The sequence below is a fragment of the Plecotus auritus genome (assembly GCF_963455305.1).
Source record: "Plecotus auritus genome assembly, chromosome: 6".
Taxonomy (NCBI): domain Eukaryota; kingdom Metazoa; phylum Chordata; class Mammalia; order Chiroptera; family Vespertilionidae; genus Plecotus; species Plecotus auritus.
In genome coordinates, this window is record NC_137773.1 from 25,055,680 (window position 1) to 25,074,651 (window position 18,972).

Genomic DNA, 18,972 nt, shown 5'->3' on the forward strand with positions numbered 1-18,972 from the left:
AAGATTAAGGCGAGGATAGAGGGATGGATAGATGGATAGAGCTAAGATAAAGCAAGTAGAAAATGGTAAAGTCCAGGTGGGTCAGTCAATGGCTATTCACTGTAATTTTTTTTCAACTTTGTTTGGAAATTCTCATAATAAAATGTTAGAAAAAGAAACTGGGGAGGTATTTAGGGATGTGGTCACATTGAGCCTTGTTGTACATAAGGAGTTTGGACTTAATACAAAGATGGATCGAAAGCCATTAAAAGATTTTGATGGGGCGGGTGGATATGATCAGGATTGTTTTTTCAAAGCTCATTCTGGCTGTTCTGCAGCGTGGGGTCATCAGGCTGGGCAGGAAGTGAGCAGCAGTGAAAGCAAGGAGATGATTAGGAGGTCATGGCTGTACGCTAGGCCAGTGGCAGCAGTAGAGATGGGGACAATCAGTAGAGATGTGAGATACACTGTAGAAGAAGAATGGACAGGACTTACTCATTGTGCTAAATCAGGCAAAAATGGAGAAGTAGATGGAGATAGTGTCAAGGACAACTCCCAGGATTTTGCTATAAGAATGGATGCATAATGGGGCACTTCCCTGAAACTGAGAAGGACTCCGGAAGTTGGTTAGTCTGAGGGGCATGTGTCACATCCAGTCTCACAGCGAGACTCTCAAGGAAGCAGTTGGATATATGGGTCTGAAGCTCAGAAGAAAGATCTAGATTAGATTATAATTTGGGACATCATGCATATTAAAGGGATTGAAGGCTGTGTGAATAGATGAGGTGCCTGGGAGAAGAGCACCTATGGCAGAATTTGAGCCAATGAGTGAAAAATTACATGGAAATTGATCTTGGTTTGATATAAAGAAATTGTAACAAAAAGCACCTCCAATGGAATGCCTTGGTAAACCTAATTAACCACACACTAAAGTTATTCAAATAACGCTGCATGGCCATTGAAGAAGAATCCAGTCTTGGGTGGGTTGAGTTTGAAGGGTCTCTAAACTTGAGATCTGTCAAATGTTATAGCTTCTTGAGGGTTATAAGAATAAAAGTGAAGAATTAAAATTCCCTGACCTCCCTCCCTCGGAACATATTCAAGAAAGAGAGAATCTATGATGAGTAAAACTGGAAGTCACTTAAAAACTGCTTTTGAAAAATCAATGGAGGTGGTGTGATGATGGAGAGCTGCCTTGTAGTTCTTCAAGTTGCTTTATATATTTGTATGCAAATGCCAGGTCAGAATAGTGTTTCCAATGCATATGGATGAATGTTTGAGTTCTCTGCTATTCTCAGGAAAATATGAAATGGAAGGTGGGCAGAAGCTGCCGTATGCTATTGTAAATGACCTTTCTGGGGATGGGAAATGTTCCGCTACTAAACATAATAACCAGAGTGCATTGAAAATCACTAGCAAGTATTCATTATTAGCATCCAGGTCCCCAGGGGCAATCCCGAGCCCTTTATGAGGGCTGGTCAGAAACGTACCAATGAGCCTGGGGCGAATAATATTAGACCAGTCCTGTCAAAATATTGGTAATGCTCCATGAAAAGAGCACAGCTGTAGACTGACATTCCTAGACTCTGGCATTTGCATTTATGAGGAAATGAAGGGTCCAATTTACACACTTAGCTGAGGGTAGAGAACTAAGATTTCACAAGGACTGTCTGTATTCCAGTCATTTTCCTAAGTGTTTCTCGTTATTTACTCATTTACTCACCTTCTGCAGCCCTGAGAGACTGGTTGCATTAGCCCTGCTTATCAGAAGAAGAAATTTTGAGGTTTGGAGAAGCAAAGAATCTTGTGTTAAGGTTCATACTTGGAACTGGCAGAACCAGATTGGAACCCAGGACTTCAAGCATGTGCTCTTTGCCCATCCCTGCTGCCTCTTGTCAGGTTTTAGGGGGCGAAATGCAGGTTGTATTCTGTCCTCCACCTGCATCCAACCCCATGGTGCCCATTCAGTGCTGCTCCATTCACTTGGCCCATCTCTTCTACGTGCTGCAGGGCATGTGCCTGGACCTTCCCCAATGGTCCCACAGGGAGGGAGCTGAAGTCCCCCACCCAGTGCCAGAATCCTTACTTGACTTACACGTATAGATATATTCTACTCTATAAGAAAAGAAGGACAATATCTATGCAATCGAGCAATCAAAATGTGGAAATTAGCTGGGTTTTTATAGCCTTCTTCATCTCCCTCACACCCACTGCAGGACCCAGGCTGAGCTGAGATGGTCCCACTGGGCCATCTAGGCACCCATTCTGTAGAGCAGATGACAACAGAGAGAATTTCCTGGAACAGAACAAAGGAGTGGGACAGAGGCAGCTATGTGATGGCCGATGCTCTTTTGCACATTAATGTGGAGGCATCTGAGGCCTCATTTTGGCCAGAACAGTGTCTAATGCTCCTCCCCTCTTCCCCCATTAATAAAATGAGTTTGCTTTCACCAAACTTGTCATCTTTTCTAACAAATGCCCTTCTTTTGCTTTTCTAGTCAAGCTCTAGAATCAGGCTGAAAATCAGCTCTGATATACCCCTACCAGTATTGACACAACTATCCTACTGGAAAAACAGGTTTATTTTACAAGACCACTGGGAGCTTTGTCTTAAGTCATTCAAGAACCCTTGAATTCTTATGCTGCAAGTTCACCATTGAAAGAATTAGGAGTGATGATAAGATATGCATGTGTGAAATCCATGGAAAACTAATTAGTATTAATTGGTTTCTTTGGAGAAGGGATCATGTGGGTAATGAAAAAAGATGTGTTTGTGAAGGGGACAAATCAGGCTGGTGCTTTAGAAGAAAGAAACATGATTTCTTACAGCAAATGTAAAGAAATTAGGGGACTCTGTGGGCAAGGGGCCAAAAGATGCATGGAATCTAAGGTTCTGGAGGGGCCCCTATAGGCTGGTTTTTAACCTGAGAAAGATGAGGTCTGCTAGATGGAATGTGCTGACGAGAACCTTACCTGTGAGAGGATGTATTCCAGGGATACTGGGCTTGATGCTGGGGGACTGACAGCCTCCTCCATCATGCAGCTCTGATTCTGCTGCTATAAATCCATGTTAAGTAATGAACCGGAAGTAGTTGCAGAATGAAAGGCCACCTCCTCCAATAATGGAGGGGGATCAGCCTTGTGACCCTCACCAGGTGCAGAGGGTGGGAAAGCTGGGAAGGGACTATTGCAGCAAGATGCTCAGCACTTGCAGGTGCTCAAAATATCACCAGGAAGTGCTTCACCGAGAAGTGTTTTACCAAAGGGGATAGCTGCACCAAAAATTCAAGGAGGTTAACGTGGCTCATGGAACTTTGCAGAAGTCAAGTTGGACACCCAAGGTAGGAGAGGCCTGTTGGTTCACAACAGCTGTATTGTTGTCATTCACATTTCTCTCTGCCTTTATGTCTTTATTCATAAGGCACATAATACATAAATGCCTTTTTATTTGAAAGGATTTGAGCATTATACGAATAGATAAAGCAAATCATGAATCACCCTTCATCCCCCACATCCACCCCACTTCCCTGTGCAGGGGCTACCATTGTCAGTAGTTGGGTATGCATCCTTGGAGCCGCCTTCATATGCTTATCAATTCATTTAAATAGACATGAACAGATTACATTGAGGGAGGGATGGTTTCTCTGTGTAACTGAATGCATACAGTTTATTTGCACTTTGCTTTCCTTCCCCCACTCCATGATGTATGTCTAAAAGATCTTTTCATGTCAGGACACCTACATCTGCCTTCTTTCCCATGGCTGTGTAGTGCTCATGATATGACTGTACCGTATTTTCTTTAGTAATTCCCTTATGGATGGATGGAAAATTGTTCCTAGCTTTTTATATTACATAAGATACTGCAGTGTTTACTCATGTGTATATGCTTTGGTTCACATGTTCTCCTTCCTGATTGTATCATCTTTAAAGTCAAGATACAGGTTCTCATTTCTTAGCAAAATGGCAAGAAGGACTCTCTGGTCGTCCATTTATTCCCTAAGTAACCTTGGAAAGGTCATTTAACCTCGTGAACTTGAATTTCCTAATGCAGAACATGGGAATTCCTCAGTATACCTCTTTCTACCAAAACCATTGCAGATTTGAATGTTAGTGATGAACCATGGTGACTGCTGGCCATTGTGGAAGGCTTACTATGTGCCAGGGATGGACTTTGGTCTTTAAAGTATTTTTCTCATTTAATCCTCACAACTCTGTAAATTGATATTGTCCTTATAGCCCTTTCAGTGAAAAGTTGAAGCAGGAGACTAGTATTTGTCCAAGGTTACCCAACAGTGAGCAGCAGAACAGAAGTCACTCCCAGCTCTGTCTGACAGGCTCATATTCCTAACCTGCAGCAGATCATCTCAGGGTAGTGTATGGACACACACCTGTGTAAAACCAAAGTCATGATGTTGACACAGAGCAAAGATTTTCATTTCCTTAAAGAAATGCACTTTTGAATTAATACCAGTACAGAGGGTCCAATATTTATCAAAACTTTGGAAATGAATGGAGGGAAAATTGGAAGGCAGTGCAGTATTTTAAACTCTCCTGTGGATTATATTCTAAGCAGGTATTTTTCCCAGATTTGCCACCATAATTAGTCACTTTTACTCTCTGGGCTTCAGTTTTCCTAATCTACTAAATTGAGGTTGAAGATGGGGGAGGGGAAGCATGCTCTCTATAGATTTTCCTGGTTGGAAATTTCTGTGATACACTCCATCTGTATTTGCGACCATCTGGGTAGATCTCCTTGGTATGTTCTGACATGGTGTTCAGAGGCAAGGCTGGGGGACACAGGCATGGGCTTTAAATGGTCCCAGAATTTCAGGCCTGGCTGCTCTTACTGATGGGTCAACTCATCCTTCTGGCAAGTAGGCTCTGGTGCAGCCAAGAGGCGGAGCCAGAAAGAGAAGCATCTCTTTGCCAAAAGCCACTGCAGATGGAGGAGCCAGTCTGTCTGGGCGGCCCCTGACTTTGAGAAGAGCCATTTGGCAAAGTTGTTGGCAGGAGCTGTCTTGCAGCATGAATGCTGGAGACTGTCCTGGGCCGGAGTGAATCAGGGACACGGCCGGCACGGCAAAGGTGGCTGGTGGAACAAATAGCCATCTGGTGAGCAGGGCGCTGCTCATCTTGCCGCACTGACAGGCAAGAGCAAGTGCCAGTCGGTGAGGCTGAGCTCTCAATGACACGATCTGACAGGCTCAGTGGCATTTCTCCCTTGCTGTTATTGTGTGCTCCATGGAGGGGGGTTATAAACCCGCGTGAACCTGGCTCTTGCAGAAATCAAGAAGGCTCCAATTTCTTGCACTGTTCCACAGTAGAAAAGGAAATTCATCAATTCAAACAAAATCCATGTATTGTAGTTAACGCCTGATGCTATGAGGGTTGTGCTGGGGACTAGGGTGAAGTGTAAGTTCTTGTTCTCAAGCATCTTTCCATCTATTCAGGCAGATGACCCTCTGGCCTTCTCGAAATACTTAACCTTGTGCCGGGCCAGTCTGTGCTGTCTGTTATCACCAGGTGGCTGAAGTGGTAGAATCAGAGCCTGCCCAGCTCTAGACCCACTTCCAGCAGTGTTGGCTCTGTGGCCTGGACAGATCACGCCACATCTTTGATTGTTTTCTTTCTTTTATTTTTTCTATTCAAAATGTGTCTCACTGGGATGATTCCCCACTCATCTGGATTCAAGGGGCTTCCTCCTGAAGGCTGAGAGGGGACCATGGAGCAGCCAACACATGCACCGACGGTTTGTGCCTGGCTAAAGAGAACGGTGATTTTATAGCATCCTGGGCATTCACAGCCATGAAGCAGGGGCTGGGTCTTTACACCAGGCACTTCTTGTGTTTTCTCTTCTCCTCTGCTGGAGAGGGAGGAAGGCGAACCTTTGCAAGAGGCATGGTCCCCTGGGGACGTTGTCACCACCAGAAAGGCTGATAGAGTTCTTACCTATAAAGGAGATGAGGCGATATGCCCCCTGTTCACATGTTATTGTTTATATGTGAGAAGTAAATAAATACAAAAGAAGCCCTCTCTTGCTCCATGCATTTGGGACCAATGGTGGTTGATGGTAATTTGGAAAACTTAAAGCAGATAATTATATAAAATGGTAAACTTATTTTATTTTTATTTTTTTTAACATTTTCAATCTTTTTTTATATGGCCTATTAATATGTTACCCAAGACTTTTTTTAAAAAAATATATTTTATTGATTTTTTACAGAGAGGAAGGGAGAGGGATAGAGAGTTAGAAACATCGATGAGAGAGAAACATCGATCAGCTGCCTCCTGCACACTCCTTACTGGGTATGTGCCTGCAACCAAGGTACATGCCCTTGACCGGAATCGAACCTGGGATCCTTGAGTCCGCAGGCCGATGCTCTATCTACTGAGCCAAACCCGTTAGGGCTCCCCAATTGGTAAACTTATTTTAAACAGCATTCTCTACTTTTGATTAAGGGCTTGTTCATAAATCAAGGCTTAATCTTTCAGCGTGGGTCTGATGTTTGGGGATTATAATATTTTCCATACACAAACCACCCCCAGAATGAGAAAGACCATGTCTGAGTTTGGTACTGAGATTGAGTGAAAGCATACATACCTGAGAAGCGTTCTCACTACAGACACATTTGGATTTTTATGGTTGTCCCCAATTGTTTAATTCTCCTACATTTAATTTTACATTTTTTTAATCATCCTTTGAAAGCAGTTGGCTTCATTTTCATGTGAAACAGTCACTCTCTTTCTGTTCACACCATTCTTTTTGACACCTTCCATGATATTTAATTAAATAACAAGTATAACTGGCATCAGGAGATTTGGGAACAAACACACTGCCTCTCTGTAAATATGCAGCTCCAACCAGAGGAAGCAGCAGTGTGCCCATGTATCAGAGATTAGCCTACTAATTAGAGTCTATAGAGCAAACTGTAGGCCCATTTTACAGAGAGAATGGAAGGCATTTTTCATCCAGTGAGTCTTCTACTTAGAGGACTGTTAAAAGAGCTTCTGTTGTAATTATAATGAGGAGGAAGAGCTCCCATATACTAAGTGTTTGCTGTGAAGCAGGAATTAGGTTAAGTACTCTGAATGTACTACATATGATATACTCTCTATTTATGTATGGTGAGCTAGATTGATATATGTTTATGTGATATAGATATATGAATATGTGTTTATCTGTATGATCCGTTCCTCACAACAACCATCAGAAGTACTACAATTAAAGCTGAATTAAGTGATATTTTTAGGTCTTTTTCACCATTATTTGTCCATCTTCTTATATGGTGTCTACCTGGGAAACAGTACACATTATATATTTATTAAGAAAACAAGAGAACAGATTTCTGTTTTACTGGTGATGAAACTGAGGCTTAGAGAATTTGTGTAATCTGTTAGTAGACTCTAGACTTGAATGCATACAGGTATGTCTGACACAAAAAATGTATGTTCTTAAGAAAAAAAATAGGTATATTACAATAATTTTTACAAAGCTCTTGGTCATATATTTTGAACCCAATATTACTCTATGAATAACCTTCTAATAGGATAAAAATTTGATACTATCTCTTAAATCCCATATTGCCCTATGAATAACCTTCTAATAGGATAAAAATTTTGTACCATCTCTACTTTGTACAACTATGTCAGTGTTCTAGAAAAGGGCTAGGAAAACTTCCTATAAATCTTTTGGGCTTTGCTGATCACAGTTTGTGTCCAACTACTCAGCTCTGCCAATGTAGCATGTGGGGATGGCTGTGTTCTTGCAAAACTATTTGCAGAATCCAGTGGTGGCCCATGGACCATAGATTGCTGATCCCTATTCTAAAAAAGTGTTTGAAACCCAATAGAAGTTCAAAAAAACTCTCTTCTAAGTGAGTGCTTGCAGTAAGTACTAGAGGGAAGCTTAACTGAATAGGAATGGCTTAGTGGGTAAAGACAGGCCTTGCTGAGATTCTGACAGGTGGAGAGAAATGGCAAAAGCTTTCCTAATGGAGAATGGAGCCTTGTGTGATGAAAGGCGGCAAAAATAAGCAAACAAAGTGGTATGTTGTCTGAGCAAATGAACTGGAGACTAGATGTATAACAAACTACTTGTTAGCTCATTAGAATCCCCACATGTAAACATGCCTTTTATAAGTAGGGTCCCCAGTTGTTTGCTCGGTAGTCATTTAGAAAATATTTATTATATACTAAATAAAAAACATGCTAAAAAAAACAGGTACACAATGAAAAAGAAACAGATATACATACACCCTGCTTTCATAGAGCTTGTATTCTATTGGGAAGATGTACGTTAAATAGATACAAACATAAGACTATAACTATAAATTTTATTAAATAAGAGGTTATGAGAGAACAAAATATATGTTCCATAATGAAAACTTGCCCTTTAAAGAAAAGTGCAAAAATAGAAAATCAAGCCCTGATCGGTGTAACTCAGTTGGTTGGAGCATTGTCTACACCAAAAGATTGCAAGTTTGATTCCCTGTCAGGGCACATACTAGGTTGTGGGTTTGATTTCCGGTCTGGGCATTTACAGGAGGCAACAGATTGATGTTTCTCTTTCACATCAATGTTTCTATCTCTCTGTCTTCTTTCTTCTCTCTAATATCAATTTAAAAAACTATTGAGTGAGGATCTTTAAAAATATCAAATTTACCTCTAGCCAGACATAATTATTAAACACTTTTTAAATGTATTTTCTTTCACACTGTGTGTGAGAGAAAGAGAGAAAGAGGGAGAGAGAGAGAAATGGGTGAATGCTGGAATTATATAAAATAGTATTATATCCCTTGTTTTATTTTTGTCCCAAACAATACAGTGAGCATTTTTCTGTAACATCCTATAGTTAAACCATAATTTTACCAATCACCTAATGCAGGAAGTTTAGATTATTTTCAATATTTTGCTATAATAATTGTGTGATAAATAATTGAACTAATCTAAATCATCTCTCTAGTTATTTTCTTAAAACAAGTTTTCTTAAAAATATATTTTTATTTGTTTCAGAGAGGAAGGGGGAGGTAGAGAGAGAGATAGGAACATCAATTGTGGGGAGCCAGCACGGCCAAGGCATACTCAGCCCCATGGCGCCTTATGTGCCTCACCAGCTCAGCCAGGTTCACTGAACCCGAGTGGAGGGCGATGAAGGATTGAGAAAAAATAGAGAAGAGAATGAAATCTGGGACTCAGTGAGACGCTGCTTCCCATATGGGGAGCCAGCAGCGCCACGGACTACAAGCCGTGTCTTTATTTTATAGCAGATGCCAGGAGGCAAAGTAAGGGCGTGGTCAAGATGTTTACAACATTCTCATGGGTTTCAGTCCCACTCAATTACGTGCACCTGATCAAGCTTTGTTTACTTGCAGCCTATATCACTTAGGCATGGGGGGCCACGTGTTCGGACCATAGGTTCAAGCTTACAACCGTAGCTGTTGGCTATAATTGTGCTGGGAGGGCTCTGCCCTCCAGGCTGGGACTTGCACATGGCCACGAGAGGACTGTGCCCTCTCATCAGTCCAAGGCTTGAACCTGTCCAAACACTGTAGCCTCGCCCCACAATCAATGAAGAGAGAGAATCATTGATTGGCTGCCTCTTGCACGTCCCCTACTGGGGATCTAGCCTGCAACCTGGGCATGTGCCCTTGACTGGAATTGAACCTGGGACCCTTCAGTCTGCAGGCCCACACTCTATCCACTGAGCAAAATCAGCCAGGGCAAAACAAGTTTTTAATGTTAAGATTGCTGGGCTAAATAGTACAAACAATTAAGTTCCTAGATAATAATAAATTGCCTTAAAAAAAGTCATACCCAGGTTCGCCTTGACAATGGCCATGGCACTTTGCCCCTTTAGTCTGGTTTATATTTTGCCTCTACCTCACATTGTCATAGAATTTCAGAGTGTTGAGGTTCAGAACAGAAAACTTACGTGGGGTGAAGATTAGAAAAAAATTCATAAAGACATAGCCATGGAACTTTAATTTGATCCCATTCCCCTTGTTCTTCCCCAAAGCCTCAGGTACTTTTACTGTTCTGAGAGTGAGTCAAACTCAGTTCTCAGCCTCTGCCATTAAGTACATGGGTGTGTAGCTTCATCTCTGGGATTGAGTGCCCACCTAGATTAAATAAAATGACATTCATGGTTCCAGGGCATCATTTGTAGATAAGTATATGGAACCTAGTGACCCAGAAATGTTAATTTTTCTCAAACTGGTGAGTAGGTAACTTCAAAGAATGACTGACGCAGTATGACAACCAGTAATACTTGTTTAATGACCTAGTCTCTGGGGAAAGGGGTTTCAAATGAGCTATGTTAACTTATTTTGCTAATGCTATGTGTGGTTGAATGCAATTTCAACCCTGGCAAATCAGAGAAAAAAAAAACACACAGATTCTAACTATCATTGGCTTTGCACTTCCCACCTTCTCTAGTTTTCCCTAAAAAACTGGGAGCATCATTTAATGGAAATGAAAAGTGCAAATCTTATAAACTACCACTGGGATTATATTTTTAGTGCATAATTTTTAGTCCCTTTTCAAAGTATATTGGCTATCTGCATTTCAGCAATCTTTGGGGATTATAGTTGGGAGTCAGTCTGAAATTTCAACTCATTTTCCTTGAGTATTTGGGGACATTTTTCTCCCTCTGAAGTGTCTTGGGGCACTGAGATGAGAATACTAAGTTTTTTTAGACATTTTTCATGTGAAATTGTTATGAGGTCCTAAAAATGATACACAGGTTAGTACCTACGTGTCCAATAGATAAAATTTAAAGGATGCATGATGAATGGATGGATGGGTGGGTGGGTGGGTGGGTGGATGGATGGATGAATGAATGGAAAAGGTGGATGGATGGATGGATGGATGGATGAATGGATGGATGGATGGATGAATGGATGGGTGGGTGAATGGTGAATGGATGGACAGTTGATTTGTAAAAGATTTGGGTGGTTAGTAGGAGATTCTGTTGCTTCCTCAGAGGACTAAAAGTATAAAGCAGCTTCTAGAAACATCAAGTTTCAGTCATTTAGAATTTTAATATTAAAATCTACCTGTCATTGCCTTTCTCTACTGTCTGGAAGTCCATGACAGATAGGATGGGATGGGAACATTAATTAGGGCAGTGCAAATCCATAGAGACCTGCCTCCAGGAATTCATCAACAGAGCTAGATTATAAAAGGAAAATGTGACAGAGGGGAGAATGGCTCTCCTGGAACCCTGAGCTAACAGAAGAGACTCGACAGTTCAGTGCTTCCAACTGACATCTCTTGCTATGATGGGTATCTAATTCCACCCAGTTCTGTAGGATTAGCCTGGATGAAACTGATACACTGTGCTTTGGAAGTTAGAATCATCTGGTCACTTCATAGGATGTAGGAGAAAGTTTTGGGTGCAGTTTTATTTGTGAACAAAGTGTATTTCTCTACAAGTTCTCTGATCCCTTGCAGGGTCAGCGATCAAACACTTGCTAAGGTCTCCCCAGGTCCTGAAGAACTCTGTGCACCACTGTGAAAAAGGCAAAAGCAATCTCAAGATCATATTGTGGCTGCCAACATGCTTACTCAGACCCCAAGCTTCCTCAGCACAATTTGAGATGGAAATTTTCCGATCAGAATTTTTCCTACAAGTCTTAGAAACTTGGATTTGAGCCCGTTGTGCAGGCCAGGTTTTTTCTTGTTCCAGTTTACTTGACAAGCAGGTTGCCTTTGAGTCACTCATATGGATGGCCTTGATCTAGACATTGGCACATGCTGAAAAGGCAAAAAATATCTTCCTCCTCTTGTTTGACCCTTTAAGGAGATTAGTCTGTTCACAATTTTCTCCTGTGTTTATAATGTTTTCTGCCTGTCCCCTCATCTCCTGAGTCTCTCAAAACTGATCTTCAAACTAACCAGGGTGGCATGTGCTGGGTCCTCACTGCCCCAGGCCATTCCTGCTCCCCTGCCCCCATGTGCTGTTTCCTCTTCCCTGGGACCTACAAGGCCTGCCTCAAATATACACTTTCCCATGAAGTTTTTCCTGAATTCCTCAGGTTCTTTCATCTTGACAGCAATAGTCCTATGAGGTACAGGTATTCTCCCCATTTCACAAACATGAAAACTGAGGTCCAAGTTCAGGCAGCCATCCAGAAAGAGGCAGACTTGAATATCGTTTCCCCAACTAGAAAGAAACTCCTAGAAGGCAGTCATCATATTTCTGCTCCTTTCGTCTATTCTGCAGAGGACAGTGCAGTGCGTGGCACATGGGTGCTTAGTGAACGGTTTTTGAAATTGACTGGAGTCTGAGAGTAGATTGGTACCGTCTCTGTAGTTAGAACAGTAGCCAGTTACATGTTCTTTACTTGGGAGTTTAAACTTGTAGATCCCTCTAAACATGTTGAAACGAGGTTCCCCTACTCCCACTATAGTTTAAAGATATAGGGGAGATGGAAAAAGATGTGCTATATTATTTTTGCAATCACTTGGAAACTGCCAACTAATTGAAGGCATTCTTTATTCTTTTATCCATTCACTTGTTTACGAGTTTGTTCTTTCACTGTACTCTTTAACCATCCAGCAAGTATTGATTGAGCAACTGAAACCTCATTTATGTATACGAGCTAGTATACAATGATATCAGTATGAAAAAAATGTATAAAAGCTTATTACATTGGTTATGGGAGGAGGGGAGAAGCAAGCAAAAAATAAGACTACTAAAAAACATAAAGATAGTCACATCCATGAGAAAAAGGGTATGATTCCTCTTATACAAACTGCTATGTATGTACATTAAGAATTCCATTAAAAAATGCTACCAAAATATTGATGATGTTTATCTCAGACTGGTGGGATTTTAAGTATTTTTTACTATTTATATTTTCTATAATGTATGGTAGTTGTAAAATAAGCATATACATTGTTTGCATAAGATGTCATTGTGGTGAAAAATAATTCATGATCATGTACTACGTGCAGAGAAATAATCTCTGGATATCAATGTAGTAAATGTTCACCTGAGTTCTTTCTTTTACTTTGAAGTCACATTAATAATTTTTCAAATGAAAATCAGTTTGAACCCCAGAAGAGTAGAGATAAATCGACACTGGTAACTGTCAAATTATGTAACAAGAGTCCCTTTCAACTCTTACCTGTAGGTCTGGGTGAAAGGGCTTTGGCAATGAGCTTGGCCCTTAGGTTCAGAGCCCCTTCGGTCTTTGTGTCTTGGCTGAAACAATAAAGGTGAAATGATATCTCTGACATCAGCCAATCATTTCATAAGGGGGCTGGGAAAGCGTCCGGATGAGTCAGTAAAAATGTGCCATGATGGAAAAGCCATCTCAGAAAAAATGTCCTAGAGCTCATGGGTCAGAGCCAGTCCCTCTGCACAGGAAGCATCTCACAATCTGTGTTTATTGACACAGAAGGTGGTTTTAATTACCCTGAAGGAATTTCTGGCATGTTTTGCCAAAGCCAGTCTTAAGATGTTTAATCAGTGGATTAGTGACAACCAGACCTACTGGAAAGGTCTGCACATGGGGGCAGCTGGTCAAGTATACTATATTGCAACGTGACTGTTAGTGACAGAGTGCAGGTGTGTTTTATCAGAGTCACATAGGCAAGAAAATACAACACCTTGAAATGTTCTTGACTTTGAAAATTGTGGCATGTTTCATGTTTGAGAAGCCTTGGTTTCCTTTGCAGTCATTGATCATGGTCTTTAGGCAACCTTCATAACTTCTGTTTGTTTGTTTGTTTGTTTTTATTTTGCGTAAACTTGGCAAGATGGTCTAGAGTCGGAGTTTGAGTGATAAATCAAGCTATCAGTTTTATAGCCCCACAGCTAGTGACTTGAAAGAATGAATGGGACTTTCCAAATACAGGCTCAAATAAAATTCATACTTAGGGCCTTGTTTTACCCGTTTGCGTTGACCTACAAAATATTTAAAGAAAAGAACTATAATTGGAAAAGCAGGATGATGGTGTCATGTCGCAAAGCTATTTTAATCTGTCACATAATTTGAGGGGAGAACATAGCCCAAGATGTATGCAAACGCACCAAAGAAATGCTTCCCTGATTTTCTCACCTTTGCTCTTGAATCTTGTTTGTATTCTTCCAATGAGATGTAAAAACACTCCATACTATAGTAACTACTTTTATTCATCTCTCCAAGTTTAACTCCAGATGGAATTAATTTTTTCCCCTCCCTGCATAAAAATGTCCTTTGCACTGTCCCCTTCCACTGTTTTCTCAATTAATCCACCCAAATTCTACTCTATAACGTGGACTTGCAAGGGAGAAAGCATGGCAGCGTGAAATCTGAATAGGAACCCAAAGGCATCTTTAGCGAAATGCATTGAGCCCCTTTGTTGAGCTACTGAAAGTGTCTCTGACCTGCTTGGTACCAAAGTAGTTTGGTGATGCTCCTTTTGCTTAACACAAAAAGGTTTCTCAGGCTATTTCATGCCAACATTCACTGATCTGGGGATTTGCCAGGCTTATAGGGATGTAAGGTCATTGGAAACATCCCTTTTAACAACTGAGCAAAGAGTTCCATGGATGTCTTTGGTAATCACCAGTTTTAAATAGTCCTCTTTCCTCTTGCCTTTTAAATTAGCTTGTCAGTAAACCAACTTGGCTGACTAGGTTGATATGTTAGTGGCAGGTTTTAAGCATGAAAGAACTTTCATAATGTAAAATAGTCATGTTGTCTTATACTTGTGACGGGGTTTTATATTTTTGTAAAGTATTTTCACAGCTTTTATCTACTATGCACAACAAATTTGGAGAACAAGTTTTATTTCTTTTCATTTCCTCAAGGAGGAGACTGAGATCCAGTGAAGTTAATCAACTTGTCCATGATCACATGGTGGTTTGTGGTGGAGACAAGACTGAGGTCCATAGATTCTGATTCCTAGAATAGAGTTCTTCCCATGACACTAGAATATCAAATAAACTTTTTTAAATTTTATTTTTCAGTTATAGTTTACATTCAGTATTTTGTATTAGTTTTAGGTGTGCAGCATAATGATTAGATAATCATATACTTTGTAAAGTGGTCCCCTCAATATTTCCTGTACCCACCTGGCATCATACATAGTTATTACAATATTATTGACCATTCCCTATGCTGTACTTGATATCCCCATGACTATTTTGCAACTACCAATTTGTACTTCTTAATCCCTTCACTTTTTTCACTCCCTCCTCTCAGGTAACCATCAGTCTGTTCTCAGAGTCTGTGAGTCTATTTCTATTTTCTTTGTTCATTTATTTTGCTCTCTAGATTCCACACATAGGTGACATCATATGGCCTGTAGGTGTTGGCCACCTACATCCTTTGCACTGGTTCGTAGGGGAGAACAAGTACCATAGCCTTTGGATTGTTGGGCTTGGGTGTGAGATAAGTCCATTCATTGTTGCTGTTGCCAAATGGAAGTGTCCGGAGGCCACACTCCTGGCTAGTGGCACAACCTTAAAGAAATAGGGTTTGATAATTTTGAAGATGTGGAAAAGCCAGTAAACTTAGCTCCATTTCACAACTGCTCTCTGTGCCCAAACATCTAACTCACAAATATTTGTCTTGTGGAACAAGTAAGAGAATAGGGAAGGAAGACAATGGCTTGATCATCACCAGCACCATTGTTATCTCTGAAACAATAATATGAAGACAGAAAGGTACATTTACTGAGTGGTTTTTATGCACTATGTACATCTTTTGCTTCATTTCCACTTACATGAGCAGTGAGTTCTTTACCAAGAAGATGGGCTTATCGCTTAAGTCCTCTAACTGTAATTGCTCCTGTTAACATTGGGACAATCATAATAACTGCCTTCTATATTGTTGTGAGGATTCAGTGTGAATACTTGTGCAGTGGTTAGTTCAGTACCTGACATAAGTTGAACATTCAATAAGTGGTTGTTGGGTTGTTTTTAGTATTTCTAGAAGCTTTAAGTGGTCCTAAGTACTATTTGCACTGGATGATACAGTCTTTCTGCCCTCCAAATTTCCAGAGTTTAGGATTATACTAATACACACACACACACACACACACACACACACATCAGAGATATTGAGAGTTTAGTTTTCAACTACTGCAATAAAGGTAATCATAATCCTTTTGCTGGTGGAGGTCTTGTTTTCAATTTGTTAAAAATGCAACATCTGTGAAGCACAATAAAAGCGAAGTGCAATGGATAAGATGTGCCTGTACTGAAGTGGTTAAGAACACTGACTCTGGAGGCAGCTATGTTTGTATCCTGGCTCCATCCCTTGCTAGTTCTGTGACCTTGGACAAGTTATTTAACCTCTCTAAGCCCAGGCACCTCCTCTGTAAAATGAGGATAACAATGCTAACATCCTAAGGTGATTGTGAGTACAGGCGTACCTCGTTTTATTGCTCTATTGAGCTTCACAGATGTTACATTTTTTTTAATATATATTTTATTGACTTTTTTACAGAGAGGAAGAGAGAGGGATAGAGAGTTAGAAACATCGATGAGAGAGAAACATCAATCAGCTGCCTTCTGCACACCCCCTACTGGGGATGTGCCCACAACCAAGGTACATGCCCTTGACCAGAATCGAACCTGGGACCCTTGAGTCCTCAGGCCAATGCTCTATCCACTGAGCCAAACCGGTCAGGGTGCATATGTTACATTTTTAATAAATTGAAGGCAAGACCTTCCACTAGCAAAGAGATTATGACTTGTTTTTATTGCAACTATGGCTCTAGTGCGGTGGTCAGTAACAAAACCTGCAATATCTCCGAGGTTTGCCTGTATTAAATGTGACAGTGTATGTAATGTGCTCAGGACAGTCCCTGGTACACAGTATGCAGTAACTGCTCAATCATGTTAGGCTGTAGATTCTTGAATATTAGTACAGTTATCTATATGTCCTAAAACATAACCATTACTTTCAGAAGACAGTTGTTTTGATTACAAAACCAAGGAGAAATAAGACCACAACTTTAATCTTTGATCCAGTATCCGTTCTGGCTGGTGGTGGTTGATCACTTTTAAATAATAAATATAATCTCAAATAACAGTAAATGAAGTCTTGAGAGGGCCTAAGCCAACTGATGCCCTTTTCTGAATATGAAATAAAGCATTAGGAAGCTAACATCCATTTATTCATCAGTAGGATAGTTTTTAAAGATAATAACTTTGAGCTATTAAAAAGTTAATGGTAACAGATTAATTATAAATCTCTTTTTCTATATTAGTGGTATGTTGAAACCTCTTAGTAAGGCTTAATTTTGTGTGTTTTTCTAAATCTTGCATTTTTATTTTTAGCACTTCTTTTTGTATTGCCTTAGTCATAGATTCATGATTATGATCTTGTACTGCTGAATACTTTAAGAGGAAGGGAGCCCCTTCCAATCCAGGAAATGACCTGCTCTTATTTCTGAAATGTTTTCATTGCTTCCAAGTTGTTCTGTGTACCAGAGCATTGTCCCCATTTTATACCCTTTGCTCTAGCAGCCCCACACTCTGAAGCCTTACCTCCAAACCTTCGTATCCTACACATATATCCCCTCTCTAACTACATGAAGATCGCTCTCCTAACAACTCCAGCCTCCTGACAACGCCCTAGATGCCCAGTCGCAGTTGTTTTCAACTCTAATGTGTATAAGAATCACCTGAAGTATTTGTCAACTGGAACCTGCTGGGCCCTTCCCAGAGTTTCTCATTTAAGAGGTCGGGGATGGGGCCCTCACGTTTGCTTTCTATGGGTTTCCCAGGTGCTGCTTGGGCTGCTGGCCCAGATAGCCCTGTAAGAACCAATGCTCTCCAAACCGGAAGGCAGCCCCCTTCTGGTTGAGGAGGCTGGAGCACAGGGAGGTTTTGTAGCATTGATTGTGTCCCCTTATTAGCCTGGCTATTGACAGCCAGGAGCCACCTCACACAAAGAGACTGGAGGGGCCTGGGGACAGTGCTATGTACCCGTATGGCACCACCTCCTGGCGTCTGGATCTGAACCCCATGTTTGTCACAGGAGCCAAGGGAGAACCCAAGACAGAGGCTAGTGGCACAATTATGAAGCATGAATTATCCAGATGAAAGCACCTATGGAAATAAAGGTATTAATATTATTATTTATACCTACTGTTCTTAATAAAATAGCAATGTGGAAGTGTTGACTAGTTCCAAGTGCTTAAAGTAGTTCTGTGGAACCCAACGCAATTAAGTCACCTTTTAAATAGAAAGTGTAAATGGGAAGCTTTGTTTGATTTACTGTTTTCAGAACTAAGAGCACGTGTTTTTTTGTTGTTGTTGTTGTTGTTGTTTTTTAAATATATTTTATTGATTTTTTTACAGAGAGGAAGGGAGAGGGATAGAGAGCTAGAAACATTGATGAGAGAGAAACATCGATCAGCTGCCTCCTGCACACCCCCCACTGGGGATGTGCCCGCAACCAAGGTACATGCCCTTGACCGGAATCGAACCCTGGACCCTTCAGTCCGCAGGCCGATGCTCTATCCACTGAGCCAAACCGGTTTCGGCTAAGAGCACGTTTTGATGTAATGTGTTACAACACAGCAATGACGAATTATAACTAGTTATAAAAGGACCAGGAGAGAGAGATTAGGCTAGATCAGTGGTTGGCAAACTCATTAGTCAACAGAGCCAAATAACAACAGTACAATGACTGAAATTTCTTTTGAGAGCCAAATTTTTTAAACTTAAACTTCTTCTAACGCCACTTCTTCAAAATAGACTCACCCAGGCATGGTATTTTGTGGAAGAGCCACACTCAAGGGGCGAAAGAGCCGCAGTTTGCCGACCACAGGGCTAGATGAGAGCAGACCCTGCTTTGTGGATACTAGAGAGTGGACCAGACAGATGTATTAACTCCTGTAACAAAGAAAAAGGGTTGGGTGTCAGGAGGTGAAGAAGGAGACCATATGAACTTCTTATTTTGTGTACAATGAAGAATGAAGGGTCTTACCACATGGGGAATTTCGAATTAGAAAGCAGGTATAGAAATCTCTATGCAATAACTTCTA

General features: G+C 40.8%; 1 protein-coding gene across 3 annotated transcripts in view; it reads left to right on the plus strand.

The window, feature by feature from the left end:
• Window positions 1–18,972, plus strand: part of PPP2R2B (protein phosphatase 2 regulatory subunit Bbeta) — a 342,634-nt gene that overhangs the window by 117,776 nt on the left and 205,886 nt on the right. The window contains exon 2 of one of the 3 annotated variants that reach the window (XM_080673090.1): window positions 17,961–18,045. The exons of the other annotated variants lie outside the window; for them this stretch is intronic. Within the exon in view, the coding sequence (XP_080529216.1) occupies window positions 18,009–18,045 (37 nt within the window). The 5' untranslated portion in view covers window positions 17,961–18,008. The remainder of the gene's footprint in view (window positions 1–17,960; window positions 18,046–18,972) is intronic. 3 annotated transcript variants of the gene reach the window in all.